The sequence below is a fragment of the Mixophyes fleayi genome, chromosome 2 (genome assembly GCF_038048845.1).
Source record: "Mixophyes fleayi isolate aMixFle1 chromosome 2, aMixFle1.hap1, whole genome shotgun sequence".
NCBI lineage: Eukaryota > Metazoa > Chordata > Amphibia > Anura > Limnodynastidae > Mixophyes > Mixophyes fleayi.
Genome location: NC_134403.1, coordinates 128927941 through 128954647, shown reverse-complemented (window position 1 = coordinate 128954647; position 26707 = coordinate 128927941). Strand labels below are relative to the sequence as shown.

Genomic DNA, 26707 nt, shown 5'->3' with positions numbered 1-26707 from the left:
CATTCCCTTGTCACATGTGGCCGTGTCCTAACTTACATAATCACACAAGTAGACATGTTACAGACTCCCACAAGAACAGGATATTTATCTCCTGCTGCTGTGACCATGCTGATGATTTAATTGTCTACGCATTGTTCTATTCTTGGCCAAGACAAAGCACCTGAACACAAGATGACATATGATACACACTCTAAATATACTGTACCTTAAAAAGTATACATCACCTCATATCTGTATTGGCTTCACTTATAAGATTCTCCACTGTAGCAACAAAAATTGCCATTTGTACAATTCACCAACAAAATAATGTAAACAAATGAAAATGATCAGTCCCCCATCCAAACAATGTCGCAAAACAATATGCCACCATGATTAAATAATTGATTTGCATACAAGTAACACAGCCCTTTGTGTTTATGATGCAATGAGTCAAATTCACAATATTGTCTTACAAGTAATCACCAAAGAACAGTAGTCTTGGCTACAAATATATATATAAATGGGTATATTGGCCACAGCCTGTAATTCACACACACAGTGCTGGTGTAGATGAATATAACTAATACATAGCACTCCATTTACTACTGTTCCATGAGTGCTGTTCCCAGCGTCTTATTGTTTGATCATCAGACTTACATCTCAGTTGACCTTTGTTAATAAATAGCTCTGCTGACATTGGTGGTTATTGAATACTTTAGACAAGGTCTGGAAAAAATGTAGTTCGTTAAATTAATCTCACCATCCCATTTATCATTAAGAGTAGATAGTTGTGGATTAGGTATTACTAATTGCACCAGCACTTTGGGTGTTTAATGCTTTTATGTTGATCATCCAGTTTCAGCAAGACACTTAAAACTGTGTTTTTAGCCAATATTATTTTTCTTTAGTGGTATTTTTTAAGTCTTAGCAAATTGTGCTAACTATAACAATTTCATTGTGTGTTATTTGTATGTCTATTAAATTAGTCATGCCAAGACATAATCATGTTAGCATATTTACTTATTGTGTAGTGACATTGTCTTGACTGGATGTGGACTGTTCATTTGTTTTCGTTTTGTTTTTACTAGTTTGCTATTGAAATCATGTGTAAATGTTTTTTTTTGCAGCTACAACAAATAGCCTTAAGAATTTCTAGAATTAATAATGTTTTTGGTGTATTAAATAAATGTATTCAAATTATTTGTTTTTGAGTGCATATTTTGGATATTTTTTCATTTTAGTTCCTTTTTCAAACACCAAAAAGAGGACTCATCACCCACTGAGAAACTGCACTTAAAAAGAAGATGTAGAACATGTAAAATAACATCTATTTTTATTGCAGAAATGGAACAGCAAGCTTGTACTGCTTTAAGTGTAACAAATACATTCAAACATTACAAAGTGGTAATGATTATGTAATATAAACCCTAAATACCCCCTATGGATTCTGTATAGTGAAAAGGGCTTCTTCTGCAAAATCATAGTATCAATGTCAAAGCTCATCCTTGACCTGCAGGATAAAAAAAAAAAGGAAAACAAAACCGGTCACATTTTAATTTCAGTCATTTATAGAAAGATCACAACAAATTATTTGAGGTTTTCGGAGGTTTCATTTTATAGAAGGTGCATGCACATATCATTTTTATTTTAGCAGCAAGTAATGTTGACATAGATGCCTGGCTACCTTAAGTGCGCCAGTGCCCGAGGAATCAACATTGCCCATCATGCTGCTGTGGTTCTCCGACAGTAGGACCTATTATTTGGCATAATGAAACAATTTGTCTTTCAAGACAGAATTTCATTAAACAGCAAGTAAGCCCACTCTCTTTGGCATTAATTTATATCAAAGGCAGTGTATTCCTGAGCTGAATAATGTATATTAAATAATTGAAGGGCTTATATGCTAAATATGTCCACCTTGCTCTCTTTTAACCCTCTGCAGTGAAGGTCATATTAGGGGAGAGGTGCATCTCTAAATGAATAGAAAGTGGCAGACATTTCTACAGATCAAATCTGCAAGCTTGTGTGGATTAGTAGGTTCTTACATAGTAGTATGGCAAGGTTGTCACAGCAGCTCAAATAACTGCAGTCTTTGCTTTTTGCCCTGGGTCCGATCCTATTAGGACATTACCCTAAAGAAGTAGTAGAAACTTCAGCTATCTGTAATGAAGTGGAAATAATAGAGTGCTTATTAATTAGCTGCAGTGGTATGTTCGTTTAACACTAAATCATGTATTTTACCAATAAGATTCACATTTTAATATTTCAGTTTGGCTGTTTAGTGGCCCTATAAATGAAAGTTTTCGAAAAAAAAATAAAAATTGCATAAAAGCAAAGGTTATCAGACATCTGGAACAGAGCCCCCATTTCAGTTTCAACTTTTGACCCCCCCCCCCCATTCCCCAGATAGAGATTTGTGTCAGTGTTATAGTGCATTGTGGCCAATGTCAGAAACACAACCTTTGTTGATATTAGCCTCATAGTGTTCATTTGAGACAACTTCTGACGTTATATATTACATAGACATATAGGGCCTGAATCATCAAGACATGTATCTGCAGATTTTCAGCATATCTTCTGTAAAATCACTGAGCATGCCAAGAACTGGGAGATACATCTGTGAATGTAGCCCTGTCTGCTGTGTGTTAGTACGCAAAGGACCCTTACTACAGCCTACGATTTCGGGGAGTGAACTGGACAGAAAAGTAAATGTATACAGTAGGGGAGTGCCAAACTCCAGCTCTGAGTGTCTAAAAGTTACTTGTTTTTTTGCCTTATCTCCTACTCCAGCTACGGAGCTAGTCTAAGTCCTGATCAGTATTGTTGACATAATATAACATTTGTTTGTAAGCATGAGCAACTGTAAAATGTATTTTATGTTCAGTAGACATTAACAATATTCTAATAAATGGATCTGAAACTGCCCCGCCCCTCCTAAAAAAAAAAAAGCACGTGTCTAGAGATCCGTGCTTTGATGAATTCGGGAGTACATAAATACTTTATAATACTGAACTCTGGTTGCCCTCAGAATACATGTCTTGGTGAATCAGGCCCATAAACCATGATACAATTTCCCCTACCCCTTTCCCATGAAATTCATGACCAGCACACTTAACTCTCCCCTGTAATTAATTTCTCCTCTACTGACCTCCCCTGTTATTGATTCACAACCATCACACCATGTAATGCAATTCTCTGCCACTGCTCTTTCCTGGAATTAATTGTCTCTCCCTTCCCCTGTAATTAACCCTTACTTTAATTAATTCTCCTCCTCCCTACTTTACCTCACATTCAACGGCGGGGAGAGAAGGCGATGTCTTTGGAATTACAACCCATGCTACCGATAGGATGTGGACACATGTGGTGCAGTGATGATGTCATCAGAGTGCCTTGCCCACAGCCAATCAGTGACGCTGATGGTCATATTGTGTGTGTACCCAGGGACATTCCCTGTGTTACCAGCTGCTTGTGTACAACATAAGAAGCAGTAAGGGAGGAGGAAGAATAAATAACAAGTGGAGTGGAGAGTAGGGTGGTGTGTATGACAGGCTGTTATTTCGCAAATTAAATCTGCTCCTGCACGCCCCCTGCCTAACATTCACTCCCACCGCACTACCGTGTGACAACCACTGTATCAAGGGCACATTATACATTTTGTATTTATTATACAGCTGTTTTCTCACCTTATTATTTCTTTGACATTTACACGGGAAAAGGTAATCTGAAGGAAGCTCCACTATTTCCATCCCAGCTCTTATTTTCGGTTGACTCACCTGAAGCCTTGCATAGGCCTACATAAAATGAATGTAAAATTATTTTAAATTGTGGGTAAATACAATAGTAGGTAGCTTCCATCTGAAACAACAACATGCAATATCAAAATATATGTCCTCGTCCAGATGCGTTCATCACATTGAATCCACATCAGAAACTGTTCTGCATGTAAAATGTATAAATAGTTTTACTCATCAATGCTTCTTTTTTACATGTCGATTCAGGAGAATAGGAGAAGGGGTGGGGGGGGGGGGGGGCATACACAGGGCTAGTTTCAAACAGACCAGAAGAGAAGAGGAGTAGACTGGAATGTGGCACAATATAATTAGAGTGAGCAGGGGAACACAATGAACCAGGCAAACTAAAAGCTATATATTTTTTTCTTTTTTTTATCTCATCTAACTCCACATAAAACCTTAGAAAGATTTAATTGGTAAAGCACTAGGGTACAGGGACAGTTTATGTCCACACTGTACTTTTAGTTGCAATCAGTTACTGGTACCCAGCCAAGCCTGGGCTGGCTGAGTACCAATTGCAGTGTATGTTACATTTATTTTACTACAAGACATCTTCAACACATTTTTACCTGGGTCCATACAAGACTTGGTAGATTTAGGAGTAAACTATAGCTGATAGGTTTGCTTAGCGGGCAGACTTTGATCTGGAGACAGTTGAATTTTACGGTACTAGGTACTAGGAATTATGTTATTACTTCTACCACACATCACATGTCTCTAAATACAGTTATTAACTTGCTATGTCTGATAACAAGTTGGAGTATGAAATATCCTTATGGATCTCATATTTGGGTGAAATCACACTAAACTTTAGTACCTGATCCCACATTTTTGTGTTCAAGTTAAGTCAGTGCCGAGTGCTAGCAATTGCTGATAAACAATCATAGCCTGCAAAAAGTGACTTTTAAACTTGGATGGGAGGTCAAGCCCATTTGATAAAGTATAAAATGATTTTGGGGATGTCGGTAAGTATGAGGTTACATATTGATATATATGGATTTTATATTAGCCAGGTAAATCCTAAGAACACATGAAGAGACAGAGACAACACTGAACTCTGAACACGACAATAAACAGTCATTCCCATGCAAACTGCATAACTCACTTCCATTACTCAAAATGCACCAAATTCCATGCCTTTCCCATATACCTTCACAAATGTAAGCTATCAGATATAGGCGCTTGTGACATGGTGGCTCTATAAATAAAGTGAGCTGGTCACAAAATACCAGTCACTATTCAAGAATGTTAACAACTGGAACATAAAAGCAGTAGCCTGAAAGCAGATATTAGAAATGAAAGATGCCATAGGGGAAGAGGTAATCATTATGTAATACACAGCTTGGACATGGCCTAGTGTGTATCAGGAGCAGTCTTCTGAACTCCAGTACTATCAGAGCAAAATCTCCTCTATCCGAGCCTACACAGATCATCTGTGAAAGATTTTCAACTTTACAATCTACTAAGTATAAGAGGTACTCGGTATTCCATTTTTGAGGTTGCTGGAACTTTCTACCTCTAAAAACTCTGTCTCGGATGTTCCCTCTGTAATTTCTCATCCGTTCTTGGGAGAAAAGCCCTCATGTTGTGTGGTCACGGCCTACACCAAATCCAATACAGGACCACCAACAAACAAGATTATAAGTAATGTTGTCAGCAATGGACCGTATATATTCAATGGCCCACAATCCTCTTACTGAAGCCACATAAAATGACCCAACGCTGAAGGTGATTGGAATTCCCAGTCGCCCAGAGCTCATTTTCATTTGGTGGTGAAGGAATAATGGTCTGGAGTGTTTTTTTCATGGTTTGGCCCGGGCAAAGTAAAGGTAAGTCTTAATGCTACATCAAACAATTATATTCTAGAGAATTGGTGTCGAAGAATTTGACTGGCCTGAACCTCATCAAATACCTTTGTGATGAACTGGAACAACAACTGTGATGTCCAACATCAGTGCCTGGCCTCACTATTGCTTTTGAGGCTGAATAGATGTAAACAGCCATGTTCCCAAATATAGTAGAAAGCCTCCCGGAAGAGTGGAGACTGTTATAGCAGCAAATGGGTTACCAATCCATGGTTATGGAATGAGATGCTCACCAAGCAAATATTGATGTGATGGTCGGGTGTCCACATCGGCCATGTAGTGTATTCTTACATTGGTTCAAAAGGCACTTATTAGACATCATTAACAAGGAGAAACAGGACTTCGTTTTGGAATTGGATCCCTTCTCTATATTTCATCGGTAAAAGAATTCATGTCAAATGAATGATTAATGTCCTATTTAATATACTACCACAGTTTCTATGCCTATTTTAAACATTACCCATTAATCTACCAGTACAAACCCTCCTATACAATGCAACATGCATTTGGGAGGTGGAAAGCCCCACGATTAAACGTTCTGTCCTAGAAAAACCCAAAACTTCAGGAAAGCTTAACATTTCATTATCACACAAAGGCTTAGAACAAATTCTGTCCTGACATTTCCCTCCTTTCGCTAAAAAGTGGATGGACATTGAGAACGGCTTCAAAAAAAAAAAAAAAAGAAGATAAAATTATGTTGGATTTTATTTTATAGTTTTCAGGAAAACTCATAATTCCCTCTGTTATGTAAACTACCATTATAGGTTCAACATCTGAGATAAAGAAAACGCTCAACTACACCTTTCATATTATCCATCACCTCTCACCTGGCATAACCTAATTTCCCCCAGGAATTTTTTAGGAGCTGGAGAAAACTAAGTATCAGACTCATTCATCTATCCAGAAATCAAGGTGACATTTATTAAATGACAAGAAAATAATTTTCTCACCAATTCCTTATTTTAGAATTTCTTACAATGGAGACACTTTCCCACAATGATCAACACATCAGGGGGTAAATGTATCAATCTGCGGGTTATTCAACACCCGCGTGTTCAGCCTCTTCCGTGATTACATTTCAAGCGGCGCTGCATTGTAAAGGGTTAACTTCCCTTTACAATGCAGCGCCGCTTGAAATTTAATAGCAGAAGAGGCTGAACACGCGGGTGTTGAATAACCCGCAGATTGATACATTTACCCCCAGGGCTTAGCAAGAGATGACTGTTTTGCATGTATTTACTGTGACTCCCCAAACAGGAGAGGAGTTATTACTTGCCTATAGCAATCAATACTTACATACCCCCCTACCTACCATCACACCCCAGTTGATTTTAGACTGCTTGGTAAGAAGGACTTATAAGTTGCATGGTATTAATGCAACCAGTTATTTGCCTATTACAAATCCTGATTCCCTCCCATTAAAACCTCCAGTATATTATATTTCATGACTTAGCACTGTAAAATTGAAGGTTAAAAGCAATAAACTTAAGATGTTAAATATTAAAATGTTTCAAGGTAACATATTTTACTATGGATATCATAAAACAGAATGAAAATTAACAAAGTGTTGTTAAGTAGTACAGAAGACATAGTCAGCATAACTATTATTAAATTCACCCAAAGCCTTAAAACAGTACAACAAACATCAGTGTAGTGTGTATCTACACAACAACAAATCCTGGACTCCGTGTCATTTTATTGCAATACTGCATTTTAAATGAGTAAGGTGAACTTCCATGTCAGGTTAATGAGGGTCTCAGATTTAGGGAGGGACAGAAAAGGATTAAGAGCTTTGCCATGACCGATCAGCAAAGTGGGTGGTGGCATAAATGCCAGATAAAACCAGTAGTAGACACTCTTCAAATCAGTTAGAAGACTGACCATGAGCTTCATTTTTGGGATACTATTTGGAAGGAGGATATATGCTTAAGGAAGCTTGGAACCATTGCTACAGGTAAAGGAAAGACATGGAGATGTATGAGAACTAGGATGCTAAGGCTAGTAAAAAAATACATGATGTCCATTGACCAATAAAATAAATACGGAACAAAAAATGGGGGCACTGACCTACAGGACATTAGCAGAAAGAAAAAAAAAGTGGTATCAGGGGAGGGAATCTCTCACGCTACATTTCGGAATATTACAAGAATTTAAAAATGGAAAAACAATACTAGACAGACAATTGTTGTGGCCTTGGAAGATAAATAGTCTAAAAGGCATAAAAATAGACAGCTATGCAATAAATCTTTGAAAAGTCTAGTGTTACAGTAGATCTACTACATACCATAGGGATGGGGGCAATTAAGTAGGACAGAAAAATAACTTTTCTGGACACAGCTTAAGAACTACAAGACATTACTACAAAAATAAACAGGATTATGATATTTATAAATACACATTACTGGGATAGTGCTGTATTGTACAGAAGACAAATTAAACTCATTTTAGCAATGTAGGTCCTATCTTATAAGTAGTATATAGTATTTGATTATTTAAACAGAGAGGAACCATATCAATAAGTGAAAGTTGTATACATTAATAAAAATAGATTTGCAATAAGGTTATTTAGTTCATTCATTTACCATAAACATATTATGCATTATTATGACTATGTCTACTTCAAATAATATATATTTTATAACATCTAGAAGTCAACCCATTGCTTTCCCGTTGTTAAATCCCTTTGCAGCGATAGGCACACTAGGGATCAGACAGGGAAATTTAGTTCAACAACATAGTTCCACTGGTTATCTATAATTGACATTATAAATTACGTAACTTGACCGCATTGAATATTGGTGGCCTTATCAGGTTTAAGCTTGAATTTGTGTTCTCTATCCCTGCAGTGAGAACATGTACTGTGCTATATTTATTTAGAATATCTAGAACATCTACACTTTATTACAGCAGAAGACCCAGCATATCACATTAATCTTATCTACACTACTGTGTACAGATAACCCATCTGTGGATATGTTAAACTAATCTAAAGCTGTGACTTTAATCTAGTCTTTTAGATACATGATAAACAAGGTTCATGGTTTCTTGATAGGACTTGAGATAAACCAAAATAAAACTACCGTACTGCACAACTAAACTTGGTTTGTACAAATACTACAGATGGATCTTTGATAGAAGATAATGTGCACATTGCACAGTAACAAGAGATATTTATGGCATAATATACATTACTGCATTTTCTGACACTAATGAACTCTGCTTTTTGAACAGTTATATAAGATAAGAAGAAATTATGTGGTATTCTGATTTGTAAACATGATTTTTGCCCTAAATGATGCCAATATGTCAGCAAGATAGAAGTATTAAAACTGGAGCAATTATACATCTATATTATTAAAACCATAATTGGAATGTGCAGGTAGGGTGATTGTACAGTGTGCCATACAGTGCGAAATGATGATTTGCCTGTCCTGTTATCTACATTCATCTCGTTTTCTTTTCTCTTCCATATCCTCAACATTCCCTTCTTGAAAGAAAGTGCTGGATATGGGGAATGGAGCAGGAGGAGGATGTGTCAGAGAACCCCTTTAACCACACACTGAGCCAGGTGACAACGTAAGGATATTTGGTGATGGCGGACAATATCTAGAAGGGATATGAAACATATCTGGGAAAATGCATGATGAAAGGGGTGAGCTGATATCTCATTTATCCAATGCTCCTTTTGTTTTTCTTACCTTTTTCAATTTTCTCTTATTTAGTGGCAAACAGACCATGCCATGCCTATACAGAAGAGTGGCATTCAGCAGGCATACTTGTAGTTTAAAAATAAAGATGTTCTGCTACTGTAGTTTTGGTGCAAGTTAAAAAAAAATGCAATAGCAATTAATTTCAGGCTTTACCACAGCTATTCACACACTTAATGAAGAGAATGGATAAAGGCTTGAATGACTTGTTACAGTTTGGACTTGAAGGACAGAATAGCAGTCTGCATGGGTGCAAAATTTTGTATCTTTCTAATATGAAGCACTGAGCAGATTGGGGCACAAATGCATCTATACTTAGGCACCCACATGCAAAACAGAGATTTTGTTTTTCCGGAGGGGTATAAAAGGAGATTTAAGGTGAGAAAAAGGAACATTTAAGAGTGTGTTCCAGGGGGCAGCAAAGCATTTTTCTTCCCACAAAAGGTCTGTTTTTTATCATCCTTTGGATGACAGAGATCAAGCCTCATCCCACACTTTTAAGGATACTCCTTTTACATCTTATAGTGCATTGATAACCACATTTTACTAATATAATAAAAAAAATTCAAACTCACAAAAGTAACATGTAATATGTATATGTAACTCAATGTCTTCCTTACTTTCAACATTCATTTAAAAAAAACAAACCAAGGCTAAACCCAGCATTATTAAGAGAGAAAATGGAAAAGATATAATGAATGAAATGGTGGTGTCTAAACAGGTAGCAGACGTTACTTTAAAAAGTGATGTTTTCACTATTTTCACCATGTGCATTTCCAATGGACATGCAAAAGTAGGTGGGTATTAATTTTTCAGGGGCAGTTACCAAAGTCAGGACATGAGAGTACCTATAACTGCACTACTGGGACAAAAAAGGCAGATTTGCACATACAGGAAAACACTGCCTGGCAACATAATTTAAGGTCCTTTATGACAAAACAAAGTAACATGCAGTTATGCAGAGAACAGTTCTTTATGACAGCTCTTCCTTATCTCCGTAATGCAAAATGAAGTTAAGAAACATCACATCTGTTGGTTCTATAATGCAAATTTACATTTTTAACATAATTGAGATAAGGAATCACACTTCTGCAAGACCCCCATCTGCCGACCAATAACCACTATAGGGTACAGCAATAGCGTAAGGCTGGGTACACACTATAGTGTTTTCACGTTATCAGGCCGTTCGGCCTGACAACGAGTTAGTGTATATGCTGCAACGATGATTGATTATCGTTCCAAACACATCGTATTGTTTGATTTTTAAACTGAACTAAGAATCTTGTTCCATGATAGAACAACGTCGTTCCAGTTCTGCAGTGTGTATACACTCTAGACCAGCAGCGTAAATCGTGTAAAATGTTTTTAGTTCGTACAAAAGTTTATAAACAATGGTAAAAACGTTAAGGATATCACATTGTGAGAAATTTTAAATAGTGTATACCTAGCCCAAGGAATCATTTTGCTTGGTTCCTGGCCCCTAGATCTTTAGAATCATTCAAAATTGAACGTTGCTGCCACATTTTACAAACAGAGGAGTGTTTGAGAACTGCAATAGAATATCCCAGTGGATTTTCTCAAGGTTTGTAGGCATCTTAGTTTCTGTCCCTATAAATCTCTAATACTTTGATTAAAATTATACACTTAACACTCTGGAGTACTGGACAAATACTTTTCAGGATCATTTTTGTGGTGTTGCTAAAGGTAATCCTGGGAAAATGATAGCATAGTATGATTTTTGTGTAAAGTAATTATTTTCCCTAGTTAAGAGACATAAAATACAAAACTTTTTTTGTTTTTCAAGATGTTACCAAAACATAAAATAAATTGAAAAAAGCAATATCCCCGCAAACCCGATGCAGCACAAAAGCGTGACCATAAAAGAGGTGAAGAGGTGTAAGCTCAGTCTTGAAGGAGTTAATACACACCTTTAAGCAACATTTTTTTCAATAAATATGGACACTGCATTTTGACCCATTAAATGGGTGTTCTTTATCCATGCGTTATACCTGCAATGCATTTTTTTTTTTTTTTACAAGTACAAGCCAAAACACGTTGTTATGTATAAGGAAATCCCTGCTAACCATTACAATATCATTTATATAGCGCCACTAATTCCGCAGCGCTGTACAGAGAACTCACTCACATCAGTCCCTGCCCCAATAGAGCTTACAGTCTAAATTCCCTAACACACACACACAGGCTAAGGTCAATTTTAACAGCAGCCAATTAACCTACTAGTATGTTTTTGGAATGTGGGTACTCACATACTCACTTGGAAAAGCCTGAAATAGTAGCAGAAAACATGATCACCCATTAGATTATTTCTTGCAAACTCCTGTCCAGCTTGTGCCATTTGTTTTGCCTGTGAAAGAATAGTTAAACATGTCTTGTTAAATGGCTTCAAAACAAATAGTATTTATGGCTCCAAACTACTAGTGTAAATAATTTACACACACACATATACATATATATACATATATACATATATATATATATATATATATATATATATATATATATATATATATATATATCTATAATATAAATGTCTAGTGGCGTGTGTTAGTCTGTCTGTGTGTGTGTAAAAAATAAAACCAAGCTGCAGCGCCACCTGCTGGGCGGAGTTATACACTGACCTACTAAATTCTTAGTGTGTGTGGAAAAAAAAATTCAGAAAGGGCTAAAATTTGGTATACTAAGATGTTTTTAATTTGTTAATTTAATTTGTTAATTGTTAAAAGTGGTTATAAAGATTTTAAAAAAATATATATATATTTCTTGAAGGAGAAGTGACAGTTGGGAGTGGTTGGTGGTTGAGGCCTGGGCTATGGCCCAAATGCATGACAAGAACCTTTTTAACACCTTAAGTAGCTTGATTTGACTAGAATGCATGAGTATCATGCACGGGTTAACTTGTGTGTGTGTATATGTATGTATATATATATATATATATATATATATATATATATATATATATATATATATATATATATATATATATATAGTTGCAGTATGTTAAAAATTACAAATTGGTCAGAGGAGTTTGTGCATAAATAGACATCAATTGAGAATAAGAGCTTTTTCTTTATCTATGTTAAAAAAAAACACCGCTTTTTACAAAGTTTTAGAGAAGGGAAAGGGAGAGGTAAAGGGAAGTTGGGAGCATCCCAGCACTTCTAACATGCTAGGTACACCCTTTAAAGTGTCATGGTCACACTCGTTCCAGAGACAGCACAAGTAACTGCACAATGACAACAGCTGCAAGGTATGATAAGACAAGGGGTTGCAAAATAATTATTAATTTTCAGACATGAACATTTCTACTTTTCTCAAATACCACAAATAATTTAAAAAAAGTACAGAACAAATTATTAGAAAGGTCTTCTGTAGATTTTAGCGCTGATAATTTAAAGATTATCATAATAATAGTAGGATAAGTCAGGTCTATATTTGCATAATGTAAAAGAAACTTAACATTCTCAAAGTTCATAGTATTTTTCCAAAGTGAGATATCTCAGTATCAAAAATAAAGGTCACCAACTGACTCTGCAGGCCTCTTCTAGCGCTGCTACAGCGTCATCTAGAAGTCATCAGTGATGTCAGTCTGGCAGTGAACAGAATTCATGAGCTTCACTGATTTGTTGCCAGGCTTTCTGTATTACTGAGGAGCTGAGTTTTGTGAGTGAGACAGAGTTGCTGCTCCAGAGGAAGATGGAAAAATGTGTTGCTATAGTATTGATGGGGTTGGTAAACGTGGTGATGGTGATAGTGTTACTTCAAAGAGGTAACAGGGGGGGGGGGATAAGTTACTGCATTAGTGATGGGGGCATGGGTTACTACAGAGCTGAAGTGGGGCCCTTGAAATAATTATCTCCCAATGAGGCACTCAGATCCAAAAAAGTTTGTGCATCCCTGATATACTGCATATTAAATAAATAGCCCTGATTCCCAACCAGTGTCAGGACTAGAGATGCTCAGGCTCGGTTTCCCGAGAACCGAGCACACCCGAACTTAGCAGATCCGACTCGGCTCTGTATTTTCGTGTGCCCTCGGAATTGAAAACGAGGCAAAACGTCATCATTCTGTCTTCGTATCTCGGATTTCGCTAATTTTGGATTATATAAGTACCGCCCTCCACAGCGATCCAGTGCCATTTCACAGCAAGACACAGAAGGGGTAGCACAGTTCTTGGCAGTCTGTAGAGCAGTTGGGCAGTGTCATAGCTAGAATAGAAAGAGGAGGGGGTAGCAGTGTTCTTCAAACTCTACAGCGAAATTCAGGAGAACTCCATTGCTAATTGTCATTGCTGAAATAGTACAATGTGACTGCAGATTTAGACCAAGACTGCCAGCCCTATTATTTCTGTGTTATCAAAATGGATTCACAGCAGTACACAGAAGACCAACGCTTTATTGAGACAGACACAAATATAGGGAACGGTGCATAAATTAAGGCAAGACAACAAAACTTCAAACAATGATGGGGACTGGATTGGATGGGGTAATGAAGGGGGAGACACAAGCCCAAGGTTTTATTGAATAAACAGACACATAGGGGCTCAAGGAGAAGAGGGAGACAGAAAATTAATTATCTTCCTCGTTATAGTCTCTTAGTAGGTTGTGGATCAGCCTGCGACAGCTCTGGATGGTCATCGTCTCCCTTTTCAAGATGAGGCAATTCCTGGCAAGCCAAATAGCGTCCTTAAAGCAGTTCATAAGGTGCAAGGCCTCCTGGATTGCCCCAATGATGTGGGTCCCAGAAAATAATCCATTAAATACCGAATGGTATGAAAGGCAAGTCCTGGGCACACTGTCCCTAAGTTCATGTTCCAAGGCATCCAACAATGCCTATGCAGTGGGGCAGTCCCAAAAAATACGCTGTGCCGTTTCCCTTTTGGTGAAGCAGAAGGGGGAGTGGACATATCGATACAGGTTCCGGGGAGTGCATGAATGTCCTGAGAGGCAGACCCCCCTGGATAGCCATCCATGCAATGTCTTTGTGTCAGCCTCTTAGAGGCCACATTCTCCCACACGTGTTTTGTTGTTGCAGCAGAGAGCCCTGGAACAGACTCCATAATGTCTTTAGCTCTGATGAGCTTGTGGACAGTTTTTGGCTTCCACAAGTCTGGTTTAAGACCTTCTAGATGGTGCTCCCTCACAAATTGTGCAACATCCAGGTAAAACCAAGGTGTAGTTCAGTTGTAAGGGAAGGAGCTGTCCCACTTGTCCCAACCAAGGGTCCTCCAAAGAGGCAGGAGAAAAAAGCGAGAGCAAATGTTCTTTTCAATAAGAGTTCTGTGGATGCAGTTGCAGACAAAGAAGGTGCGCAGCATGGTGGGGATATCCAGGATCCCTTTCTTTGAGGGGCTCCTTGTACATGACCGCCTGCTTCACTCTGTCCATGTATTAGATGTAGAATTACCCCAGTTATCCAAGGAATGAGTGGAGCGATCAAATGAACCATAACGGATTTCATGATCCAAGGACAATTCTATCTTGCACCACTTTTCTTTACTGACACTGCTGTGTGGCAAAGTTTCCTAGATGTGCTATGAACGGTCGTGTGTTTGAGTCATTGCTCTGTCGCTTAACATCCAGCCAGGTCGCCGCTGTCTTTGTTTGAAAGTGTATGAAAATAATATTCTCACCTTTGAGGTGGTCAAAGTTGACTGCAAATGACTTGAAATGCGTGTTATTGAGGTTAATAATAATGTAGGGGGGGAGGCAAAAATATGTGATTTTAGCAAAAAGAAAAACCAAACACACAAGGACGGTTTTGCCAAAACCAAAGTTTATCCAGATCCAAAACCAAAACCAGAACACGGGCCTCAGTGAACATCTAGTCAGGACACGTTTCTGTGCAATAAGAATGTTTGAATAAACTCTTAAAAAATGTTGAAAATATGTTACAGCATAAGTGGATCATGATTTTTTTTAACAAATAGATGTCATTCATTTTGTATGTCAAATATATTCAAATTTATCCAAATATCCATAAATATTCTTGTTTTATTACAATAATTTAACTTGCGTGTAATAAAAAAAAGTGCATCTTGCGCCATTTGTGTCAGCAAGTGGGTCTTAACACCAACTATTTATACTGATAATCCCTCTCTTAGTCCCCACCTAGCAGCTGACAGCACACACTTTATATCACAATTAAGTATGAATAAAGTCTCAACAGCAGACATGCATAGGAACATGCATAGGAACTCACCTCTGCGTCATGGTCTTTGACCCACTGAATTTTTTCAAGCAAATCACTGAGATCTTTCTTGAAGGGCACATAATGTTTCCATGGCTGGAGATCATTATAAAAGTGTTCATAGTATATGGAGTCCTGCTTAAGTATCACGCTGTTTCCAACGAGGAGGTACGGCATTCTGTATGCTGCCACCGTTCCATCAATAAGAATTTGATATTTGTACTACAATTTACAGGAATAGAAAAACATTTTCATTACTATCAAATGTGTGTTACATTCTACGTTCCCTTTTAATAACAAAGCTAAAATGCGGGATTTAAACTTATGAAATACAGTGTAAAACGTATCGTGTGTATTGTTTTTATTTTGTAGCACTTTCCTCCCTCTGACAACTTTTTACGCTGTATGGTGTCATATCATTTTTATGTGGCCCTCTTTTGTAAATACTTGAACAGCAGCAATATCTATCCAGGTACATGGTTTAAAAAGCTTATATAGGTCAACTACGCATTACAAAAATGGCATGTATGCATAATCAACATAAGCATATAGTGGAATCCCCCGTGACAGTTCTACATTCAAGGAAGAACAAAAAAAAAAAAAAAATTAAGATCACAAATCTGTGGTATGTTTAAAGTAACAGTTTATTGCAGGTACATTACATTCTTTTAAAGGTAGGGCCTGCATAAAAATACCACAGGGTGCGTCTACAAATAGTACTCACATAAGACAACTTCAACAAAGCAATGTCTCTCTAATAATATTTTATGAAAACACATGTCACGGCATGACCAAAGTACCAAATGTGACCCTGGTATTGAGCCATTTACCACATGTACAGCAGCTACATGGTCCTCAACTAAAATGATTACTCTGTCTAGTCTTTGCCATCAGCTAGTCTTATGCTTCTTCTACAAGGCTAGATGCTATTTCATACTCTCATATAATAAATTCATATGATTTACACTGGACAGATGGACAGCAAGTTCAGTAAAAAATGTACAGTTAAGATAGGATCATTTCCAGCATTTGAAAATTGTTGAAAAAAAAAAAAAGGCAGATGGAGCAGGTATGTTAGTACTTTAAAAACATTAGCTGTTAGCATCAGAAATATGAATTTATTATTAAAATAAAATTGTTTATAAACACACACTCTTAGACAAACAATAATTTGGTTTTGTGTCAACATACCAGATAAGGAAAGAGCCTGAAAAAGTACATAGCTTAATACAATTCTCTTATCCCAATAAAAAAACGAACATAAAAAAGTGTTTTGACTCTTAGAACTCATTTTAACTACATTGGTAAAACAGAGGTTCTTTGGTACTCTGTGCAAGATCAGCTTTTCATATTATTTTAAATTAGTACAGGAATGGTGGAACAGACAAACAATAAATAAAATACAAGTGTTTATGTGAATTTAAATAGTGGTGAAAATATGTAATCATACATGAAATGTTAAGATGGTGATTTGTACTACTGGTTTAAAACATACGAGAAATGCTTATGTCTTTACAAACTTACTAGATGTAAAGTACAAGTAAATAAAATATTATAAACAATGTTTACAAAGTTTTAATGGTATAAGACGACAACTCTTTATTGTGCACTTTCTAATTTCTCAGCGCACAAATTAGAATAGAAATCGGGGCAATACTTTTTATATCTCAACCTCAGTGACATTTACATAAGCAGGGCTGTTAAATGCCTTCAGAATTTTGGGATCACAGCTTGCTGTACCTGTAACTCTTGCTAGCATCTTGACTAAACAGCATGCATCCTAAGGACAACAATGTTCAGATGGTAATTTAATCAACATAGAAATGGGTTCTGCCTAATTGCAAATTGCAAATGATTGGACTTTATATAGTTAATTTTCTAGCACAGCTGATTGCAGCGCTGATGAACTGGAGAGCTCCAGACATGGCAGTGGCAATAATATACCATTCAATGTCACAAAAGATACTCAATATATGCTGCCCATGAAAAGAGTAGCAGTTTAGACTGAAAATCAGCATTAGAGGTTTGAGTTGCCACAGATCCACTGACAGATAAAATGATCTATGAGCACAGACTAGGCAGATATTCCCCATGCCAATCTTTTCTATTATGACACAGCTTAAAGCACTTTAGCTGAAGAGAACTATATTGATCTATAAACGTCAGCAAACTCTGCTTTGACAACATAAAATGGAATTATGTGTTGCTTCAAGGAAGGGTAAATGATTCTTTTATTTTGCAAGAACCAATTTAGATTTATAGCTTGGGGAACAGGAGACAAGTTTTGTTTAGTCATTATTCTGGAGTTTGTCTTTAAATGTTTAAAAGTTCTGAGGTCAGCGACCTTTTTATAGACAATTCACAGTAGAGACAAAAGTATGTTCTCAAGGAAAAGCTAGAACAAAATGTCACACAGTGCTGGCAATTATATCTACATCACACATTGCAAACATACAGGTTTTTTTTATAATAACAACGCTCTACGTTTCACAGGATTGAACAAACATGCCTCAGCATTTACTTCTATTTTTATTTATATGTACTAACAACTGAATACAAGTTTTCCCAAATTGAAAGTGATTTATTGCCCCCATTCTCTCAACTACATGACAACTTTGCTGTCAAACTTCCATATTTCCTATTCTTGACTTACCTATTTTCATCATTCCCATTGAAAACCGCTACTGTCTCTGCTGCTCAAAACTTCTTTAGCAGATTTCCTCTTTTGGTATCTCCCAGTGGACATCATTTCTCACCCACTGTGATTAACACTCACTTAACCTCTTCTTCTGTTCAATCTCTAGTTTCCCCAACTTGGCCTTCCAGCTCTCCAAACACAACACTATTTCCTTGTTGCCTCACCTATCTCACATTCCCCCTTGCAGCCAAAAGCACATGCACGCAGTGACACTTAAATACACTCTACGTGATCTAGTTTTCATAGTCACCAAAACTACTCCTCTCTTCCCGTTACCTTATTTTGTCCATATCTGACTATCTATTTCTACAATAACATACTAACATCAACCCTAAATAAAGTAGCTACGGCCATCACATACAGTCTCCGGCAATCCAAATGCAGCTATGGCACATGAAACAGACCCGCTACCTGCAAAAGTGCCCCCACACTGGTGAACACCACTGGAGGAAATCTCTCTCCAACATGACTTACTTTACTATAAATTCATCTTTTAATCTTAGGGCAGTGCCATTTCACTTGTCACCATAACCTACTTCACTTCTCTCATATTCACCTAGTCTAACTCCCCAAAGCATCTGTCACCTTCAATTCTCTTTTCTGCCCACCTGAACCACATACTCCTTCAGCTTATTACTTTGTCACCTACTTCAAACACAAATTTGACAGGACCTCATGTACCCCGCTCACCTTTTCCTGCACTCCCAAACCACTCTCAGTTCATTCCCCCCCTGTTTATTAGGATGAAGCCTCTGCATTCATCTCATTGCCTAAACCCATAACACATCCCTTTGATCTTATTAATTTTCAACTTCTCTACTCTCTCTCCCCTAATGCATACCTCACCTCTTCATCCTGTTTCTCCCCAGAACATTTCCATCCTCCTTTAAACAAATGCTCATCTTACCAACCTTAAAGAAGCCATCTCTTGATCCATTATCTGTCTCCAGCTACTGTCTATTTATCTCCTCTGCTTCAAATTACTTGAGTGGCTTGTATACAAATACCTATCTTTTCTCACACTCCTTCTTGATTCTTCTGCCCTTACATTCACCTAAAATTGCCTTCACAAAAATGATCAATTAGCCATTTACAGCAAAATCTAAAGTTCAGTTTACCTGGTCCTCCTGACACGGTTTATCCCCCTCTTTTCCTGCACACCCTACACTGCATTAGCCTTTGTGACAGTCCTTTCCCAGTTCACTTCCTACATATACAACCACTCTTTCAGTGTCTACATCAAGCACACCTTTCCATCCGGTCCCTCTATATGTTGGTTTCCCACAAGACTTTGTTCTCTGCCAACTGCTTTTCTCATGGTACACCTCTTCTCATGGTTAACTAATTAAAAAATGTGGGATTTAGTAACACCTCTATAACAACAACACCCAAATCTATCCTCCACTGCCCACTCCCCTTCTCTATTACCTTGTGTGACTAACTGTCCCTGCGATTTCCACCTGGATGTTCCAAAGCTATCTATAGCTCAGCATGTCTAAAACAATTTCCACAGTCTCCACTGTCTTGGTGTTCCACCTGAATCTGCATTCTGCTTTATTCCTTATCTATCCAGTCTGTCTCTCGCAGTCCTGGCACCTCACAGTATTGCTAAAATACATCTAATATCTAAATCATGTTACCAGGGCCGTAACGAGGGCTGTGCGATAGGGGCGACCGCCCAGGGCGCAACACTGAAGGGGGGGGGGGGGGGGAGGCGGCAGTTTATGAATATTTTAGGTTCATTTGGTTAAAATTGAGGGCTAGGGGGCGGCATTTTTGCTTTTTGCCCCAGGCGCTAAAATTTTAAGTTGCGGCTCTGCATGTTACATACATCTAAAAAACATTTCCAGAATATGCACATATCTTACACAAGACACTGCAAAAACTTTAATTCATGCAATCATCATTTCCCGCCTTGACTATTGCAATTCTCTTCTTACTGGTCTTCCCCTAAACAAACTCAAACCCCTACGATCTTTTCTGCACGGAGCGGCCAGACTGATTTTTCTTTCAAATTGTTCTTACTCTGCTGAGCCATTCTGTCAGTCTCTACATTGGTTGCCTGTTTTTACAGAATCCAATATAAAATTCTTCTAACATACAAGTCCATCAACAAATCTGCACTAACATACATGTCCTCACTTGTCTCTAAATATCTCCCAACTCGACAACTCCATTCTGCACAAGATCTGCGTATCTCATTCACTCTCATTACTTCCTTCTATTCCCTGTTTACAGGACTTTTTTTCAAGCTGCAACCACTCTGTGGAATTCCCTCCCTTGCACAATAAGACTTTCCTCTGGTCTACAAACTTTCAAGCGTTCTCTGAAAACCCACCTCTTCAGGAAAGCTTATAATATTCCTCAACCACCTTCTTAACCTCACTAGATTACCCTATTACCACCCTTTAAACAATTCACACAAGACAACAACCCTCTGACCCCCAGACCAACATTGCTGTGTGACTGGATCACATAGCATATGAATCACCTTTTACCTTTGCAATCAAGCTAGACCAATATGCAGTATGTAGATTTAAACTCATGTAATAGACTCCCATTGACCTATAGATTGTAAGCAGGGCCCTCTTACCTCTTTGTCTGTTTTACCCAGTATTGTTTATTACTGTGTTTGTCCCAAAATTGTAAAGAGTTTAGGAATTTGCTGGTGCTATATAAATGATGATGATAATGATAATGATGATGAATACACCAATTTCTTACCCAAGATTTAATCACAACATACATTCCCTCATCTCCTTATTCGACAATTGCAACCACCCCCTATCCGGTATTTTCACACCTATTTGTTCTCTATTAAATCCGTGCTAAATACTGTATCAAGGCAGATCTTGCTCTATCGCTGCTTCACATCTACCACACTACTTTGCAAGTCATTATACTGGTTTCAATCCAAATTATTCACTCTCACCTACAATACCCAGAGCACCACCTCCGCTTCATACATCTCATACTTCATCTCAAAATATTCCCTCCCCCCATGTCCTCTTAGCCTTCATATATGTAAACACTATATTTATCAGAGTCTGCCATACTCAAAACTGTATTAGTTACATTGGTACACCCTCGCTGCTCTCCCAGCCTCCATTTGCTCCTCATGTCTTAGCTCCCTTTTAAATTAGAAGCTCTCACAAGAGCAGGGCTTTCCCTACCCTTTGTTTTCATGTCTGCATTTATTTCCTCCAGGTGCTCCGGTTTCCTCCTACATTCCAAAAAACATACTAGTAGGTTAATTGGCTGCTATCAAAATTGACCCTAGTCTGTCTGTCTGTGTGTGTGTATGTGTGTGTGTGTTAGGGAATTTAGACTAAGCCCCATTGGGTCAGGGACTGATGTGAGCGAGTTCTCTGTACAGCGCTGCGGAATCAGTGGCACTATATAAATAAATGGTGATGATGAGGATTTTGTCTACATTGTATATCTCTGTTTTATGTATGCCTTGTTTTCACCACTGTCTAGCACTGTGGTGCTCACAAATTTATCACAATAATAATAACAACTTCTGACGATGATATACTACTTTTATCAAGGATCTGACTGGATGTGGAGATTCATTACTACGGTACTACGGATAACAACAACAGCTACTGTTTTACCTCTAGTGACCAAGAATGATAAAGTACAGTACTGGAACAAATGCTTTAAGGATGTGCATTCTAATTGCTGAAAACTTGATGGAATGGTCTAATGTTTTACTATTACATTTAATGTCAGACACTTCAAAAGTACAATACAGACACACAAAAACAAAAAATCTCTGCTCAAGTTAATATGAGCAAGTGGCTTGCTTGAATACCTTTATTGTCCCAGCAGAGTAGTATCCAACAGCTCCTAACATGGAAGTGTGAAAAATAGAGCACAGCAGCACAAAGGGAAGACTCAGGCTACGATTGGCTGAAAGGGGCAATGTCAGCTACAGTGGCATAGGAACAGTAAAGATTTCAGTCCTTTTCAGTTTATCTGTATAATGAAATTATTACACAAGAGTTTTTTCCAATAACATCAATATACAAGAACTATGCATTGACTATATAACAATATTACATTAAACAGCAGAGAGGTGAAAGACGTCTATGGGAAAAGTGCGCTTATCAAAAGGGCAAAAACTATTTGGGCATAGCATGGTGGTAATTAGAGATGGTGCATTGTGAATGAATATGAAACGAACATTATAATAGCTAGATAATCAGGACCCAGTAGCATCTGAAAAAGTGATATGTGAGAATATATATATATATATATATATATATATATATATATATATATATATATATATATATATATATATATATATATATATATATATATATATATATATCTCCATCCTAGCATACTCTAGTGCCCCATACTTTCTGCTAGCCAGTTGAATGCTTGCTTGAAGAGACGAACTTGAACATTATTAATAAAAATCCACCTGCGGAATCACAAAAATACTGCCAGATGTAGGCAGATGGCAGAAAATTTTGATTAGCAGACAACAGATGTACAATAGTAATGTGTATCTGTTGACTGCTCATAACAGAGCATGCCAATTTCTGACATATGTCAGTTTATCGAATCACTTGACACATAGGCCAAGTCAGAGCCGGATTTAGACCTCATAGGGCCCTAGGCAGGATACTGTTTTTGGGGCCCCTCCCTGCAACAATCCATAGCACTATATTTTTGCAGCCTACCATATACCCCTATAGTTACGTAGAAGTGAAAGCATGTGCCGCCGCATGCCTACCATATACCCCTATAGTTAAGTAGATATGAAAGCATGTGCCGCCACTCAGCGGCGGCACGTCGCCAAAGGAGGTGAGGGCGTGGCTTGTATCTTTGGGGGCGTACCTAACATGTGAAAAGAGCAAGGCCACCCTGCTGCAGAAAAAGGCACCCCTAAATAATTACCAAGCAGTCCCGTTTTTTTAAGTAGTTGGGTCAAAACAACTTAATAAATATTGAAGTCAGGGCAGAAATACTTACTTAAGTTGTTTGCAAAAATAATACGCATAAATCCAAGTATGTGCTCTTGTCACTTTTGTCCCTCTATCATCACACTGTGCCCCTTCATTGTCACTTTTGCCCCTTCACAATATCACATGTGCCCTTTCACCATCACCTCTGTGCCCATCACCACCTCTGTGCCAATCACCATCACCACCACTGTGCCAATCACCATCACCACCTCTGTGCCCATTACCACCTCTCTGCCCTTCACCATCACCACTTCTGTGCCAATCACCATCACCACCTCTGTGCCTCTTCACCATCACCACCTCTGTGCCCTTCACCATCACCACCTCTGTGCCAATCACCATCACCAATTCTGTGCCCCTTCACCATCACCACCTCTGTGCCTTTCACCATCACCACCTCTGTGCCCATCACCACTTCTGTGCCAATCACCATCACCACTTCTGTGCCAATCACCATCACCACCTCTGTGCCCTTCACCATCACCACTTCTGTGCCAATCACCATCACCACTTCTGTGCCAATCACCATCTCTGTGCCCTTCACCACCTCTGTGCCCATCACCATCACCACTTCTGTGCCCCTTCACCATCACCACTTCTGTGCCCCTTCACCACCTCTGTGCCCCTTCACCATCACCACTTCTGTCCCTTGTTTTACTTACCTTTCTATTGCGCGCTGCTCCTCCTCCGTCAGTCCAGATGTAAAAAAAAAAAAAAGAGAAAGTCACGTGATCGCTCGTCGGGTCCCGGCAGCCTCTCCTCCTCTCTCTATCACTGAGAGGAGAAGAGGCTGCCGGGACCCGATTCGTGGCACCCGACCCCCCCCTCCTCCGACTCGCGGCACCCCCCCCCCCGCACGAGTCGCGGGGGGGGGGGGGGGGGGGGGTGCCGCGAGTCGGGGGAGGGGCCGAATTTTTTTTGTTTTTTTCATTTTTTTTAAAATTACTCCTGTCCCCCCCAGCTGTGCCCCCCCAGAGCCGCTAGGCAGGTGCCTAGGTTGCCTAGCGGTAAATCCGGCCCTGGGCCAAGTACAGGAAGGAGCTATGTGGGGTCCCTCCAAAAATGCATTAACCAGCACCAGACTTTGGACTGGTCAACAGAGAAACCCTGTTCTAGTGGTATGCAGCCCCAGCCTGTTCAGCAAAGGAGTAAATTACTAGGGGAACCAAGGCAGTCCTCATACAAAAAAGCCTGTGCTGAAAGCACTGGATGTTCTTCCCAACACCCCTAGCCAGCAGTTGTTAAGGAGAACAACACTCCGATCCCAAGGCATATCTGAGATTAGCCAAGCCACCAAGAGAAATAAAAGGAGGAAATAAAAAAATAAAAAAAATAAAGCTTCCCTACTTCCCTTCTGAATTTCTTACAACCCACAGAACCAATTGGAAAAGCAAAATATCTACTTATGGAGATCATTTGTGAAATGGAGTGCAATCCTCGGCACAGCTATTAACATCTCTCCATTACTATTCACCTTTATTAGTCTTAAGTAGTTTTACCTCAATACTTTCCCAGGCTCTCTCCCTCCTGCCCTTTCCCTTTCTTTGTAGGTATTTTGGTAATTTGGTATTCAGGAAGCTATTCATACTATATATGTATTATGTTAAAAAAAAAAAAGACACAAACACACTGACATTGATAAGGGAGCAGGTAAAACATTGAAACCTTCGCCTATAACTTGTAGACTTTGCTACAATGGTCAAAAACATCAGTCAGGAAAACATGGTACCCCTCTCCTCTCCCTCAAATCACAGCCTCTGACTTAACTGAGAATTGTCTGGTCCCCTAAGATACGCATAACTCTGGCAGCCTCAGAGAGACTAAGGAGATCTTAGCAATTCTTATATTAGAATTCTACAAACATCATTCATCATCCATAATAAAATCTCATCTAACACTACATGCATTGTTACTGTAGAACAAAGAACTAGAGACCATTGAGGACACAATTTTGATGTTAAAAAACATGACAAATAAGTAAGCAAAAGCCTTACAACAACTGACCAATAAACTGGATGATTTTGAAAACAGACACCGTAGAAATAATGTCTTTTTTTTGTATTTATTTTTTTATACTGATCCCTGAAAATATTAAGGGCCTACACTTTGCACCACATAGGCCGAGAGTAATTAGTGGGTAGTATTTCCATCTCATCTTGGAGCCCCAAAGCGAAGACAGGGAAGGAAGATCGGCTAACTTTCTTGTCTAAAGAGCTAAAAGTAAGAATACTAATGGCATACAAAAACCATAACAATGAATTATTGAGAAAAATATTTCAATCTTCCAAGATTTCTCAGTGTGGTAACAAAAAAAGAGAAATGATTCTCAGCTGTATGTAAGCACCTAGTATATCACAACAGGAGGTTTGCATTATTAAACCCTGCCAAGCTTAAGGTAACCAAGAACGGTCAAACACCTATATTTGATGATTCCTCAGTTGCCACCAAGTATTTCCTGAATAAATCACCCTCCCAGGGGTCACTGCCAGAGACACGCATTCCCCACATTACTGATTAGCTTTATTTACTTTTCTAAACTCTCTCGGCAGTAAGTGGGACTAACATTTTTAATGAATAGTCATCTAATCTCTCCAATTCTTAAACAGACTTTTTGAAATGTAGGAGGCTCGAGTAGCTCCATTGAAAGGAAAAAAAAGATCACCACACACATTATACTAGATCTGATATAAATTTCCCTCAAGAGACTCATTGGAAAATAGGGGATGAATCCAGCTTTAGAGACACCTGGATTGGAGTGGCTATTTTATTGGGGAAAACCCTACCCTACACAATACCGAATACACTCTTTAATCCATCCCATCCGGTTATTACATCATTCTCTTAGAGATACAAATTTATTGCCTCAAGTACACTCATCAATATATATGTCGCTAATGAGCCCCCCCAGTGACTTTGAACCTTATTATAAACTGAGATCTTAATGTAATTGACAACCCTTTGCTTCATGAATTTCCAGTCCCACAAAACTCACACTCAGCATTGTGGAACCAAATAGCTATATTAAAAAGACAACGCATGGAAATCACTAACTATTTCAGGCCTACAATTACATAAAACTCTAGATCCAGATGGCGTCACTGTGGAATATTCTAAGTTACTGCAACACACAAGTCAACTCCCATACTATTGGAATTATATCAATCTATACATAAACAACACCACCCATACCCAGGCATACCCATTACCATTCTAACATGTAGATTTTAAAATATTATCAAAAATAATGGCCAAAATGCTCCAAAATATTCTCCCAATGGTATCCATGGACCACCATTTGGGATTTAAGAATGGCCACTGTTCCAGAGGTATACACATAGCAACAGCAATTGAGTTTACAATAAACCCAGGTTCTCCCAACATGCTATTAAGTTTAGATGCAAACAAAGCTTTTGATACTGTATCCTGGCGAAATTGACAAAAATACTCAAGTTTAGATCATTTCCTGTGGATGTCATTG

General features: G+C 38.4%; 1 protein-coding gene across 3 annotated transcripts in view; it reads right to left on the bottom strand.

The window, feature by feature from the left end:
• Window positions 1-1295: 1295 nt before the first annotated feature.
• Window positions 1296-26707, bottom strand: part of POGLUT2 (protein O-glucosyltransferase 2) — a 54343-nt gene continuing 28931 nt past the window's right edge. For 2 of the 3 annotated variants that reach the window (XM_075199978.1, XM_075199980.1), the window contains exons 7-10: window positions 15562-15771; window positions 11618-11707; window positions 3663-3770; window positions 1296-1489 (exon numbers count right to left, since the gene is read on the bottom strand). In XM_075199978.1, the coding sequence (XP_075056079.1) occupies window positions 1472-1489; window positions 3663-3770; window positions 11618-11707; window positions 15562-15771 (426 nt within the window). In that variant the 3' untranslated portion in view covers window positions 1296-1471. Of the gene's footprint in view, window positions 1490-3662; window positions 3771-11609; window positions 11708-15561; window positions 15772-26707 lie in introns of those variants that run through there. The other variant, XM_075199979.1, reaches the window with a different exon arrangement.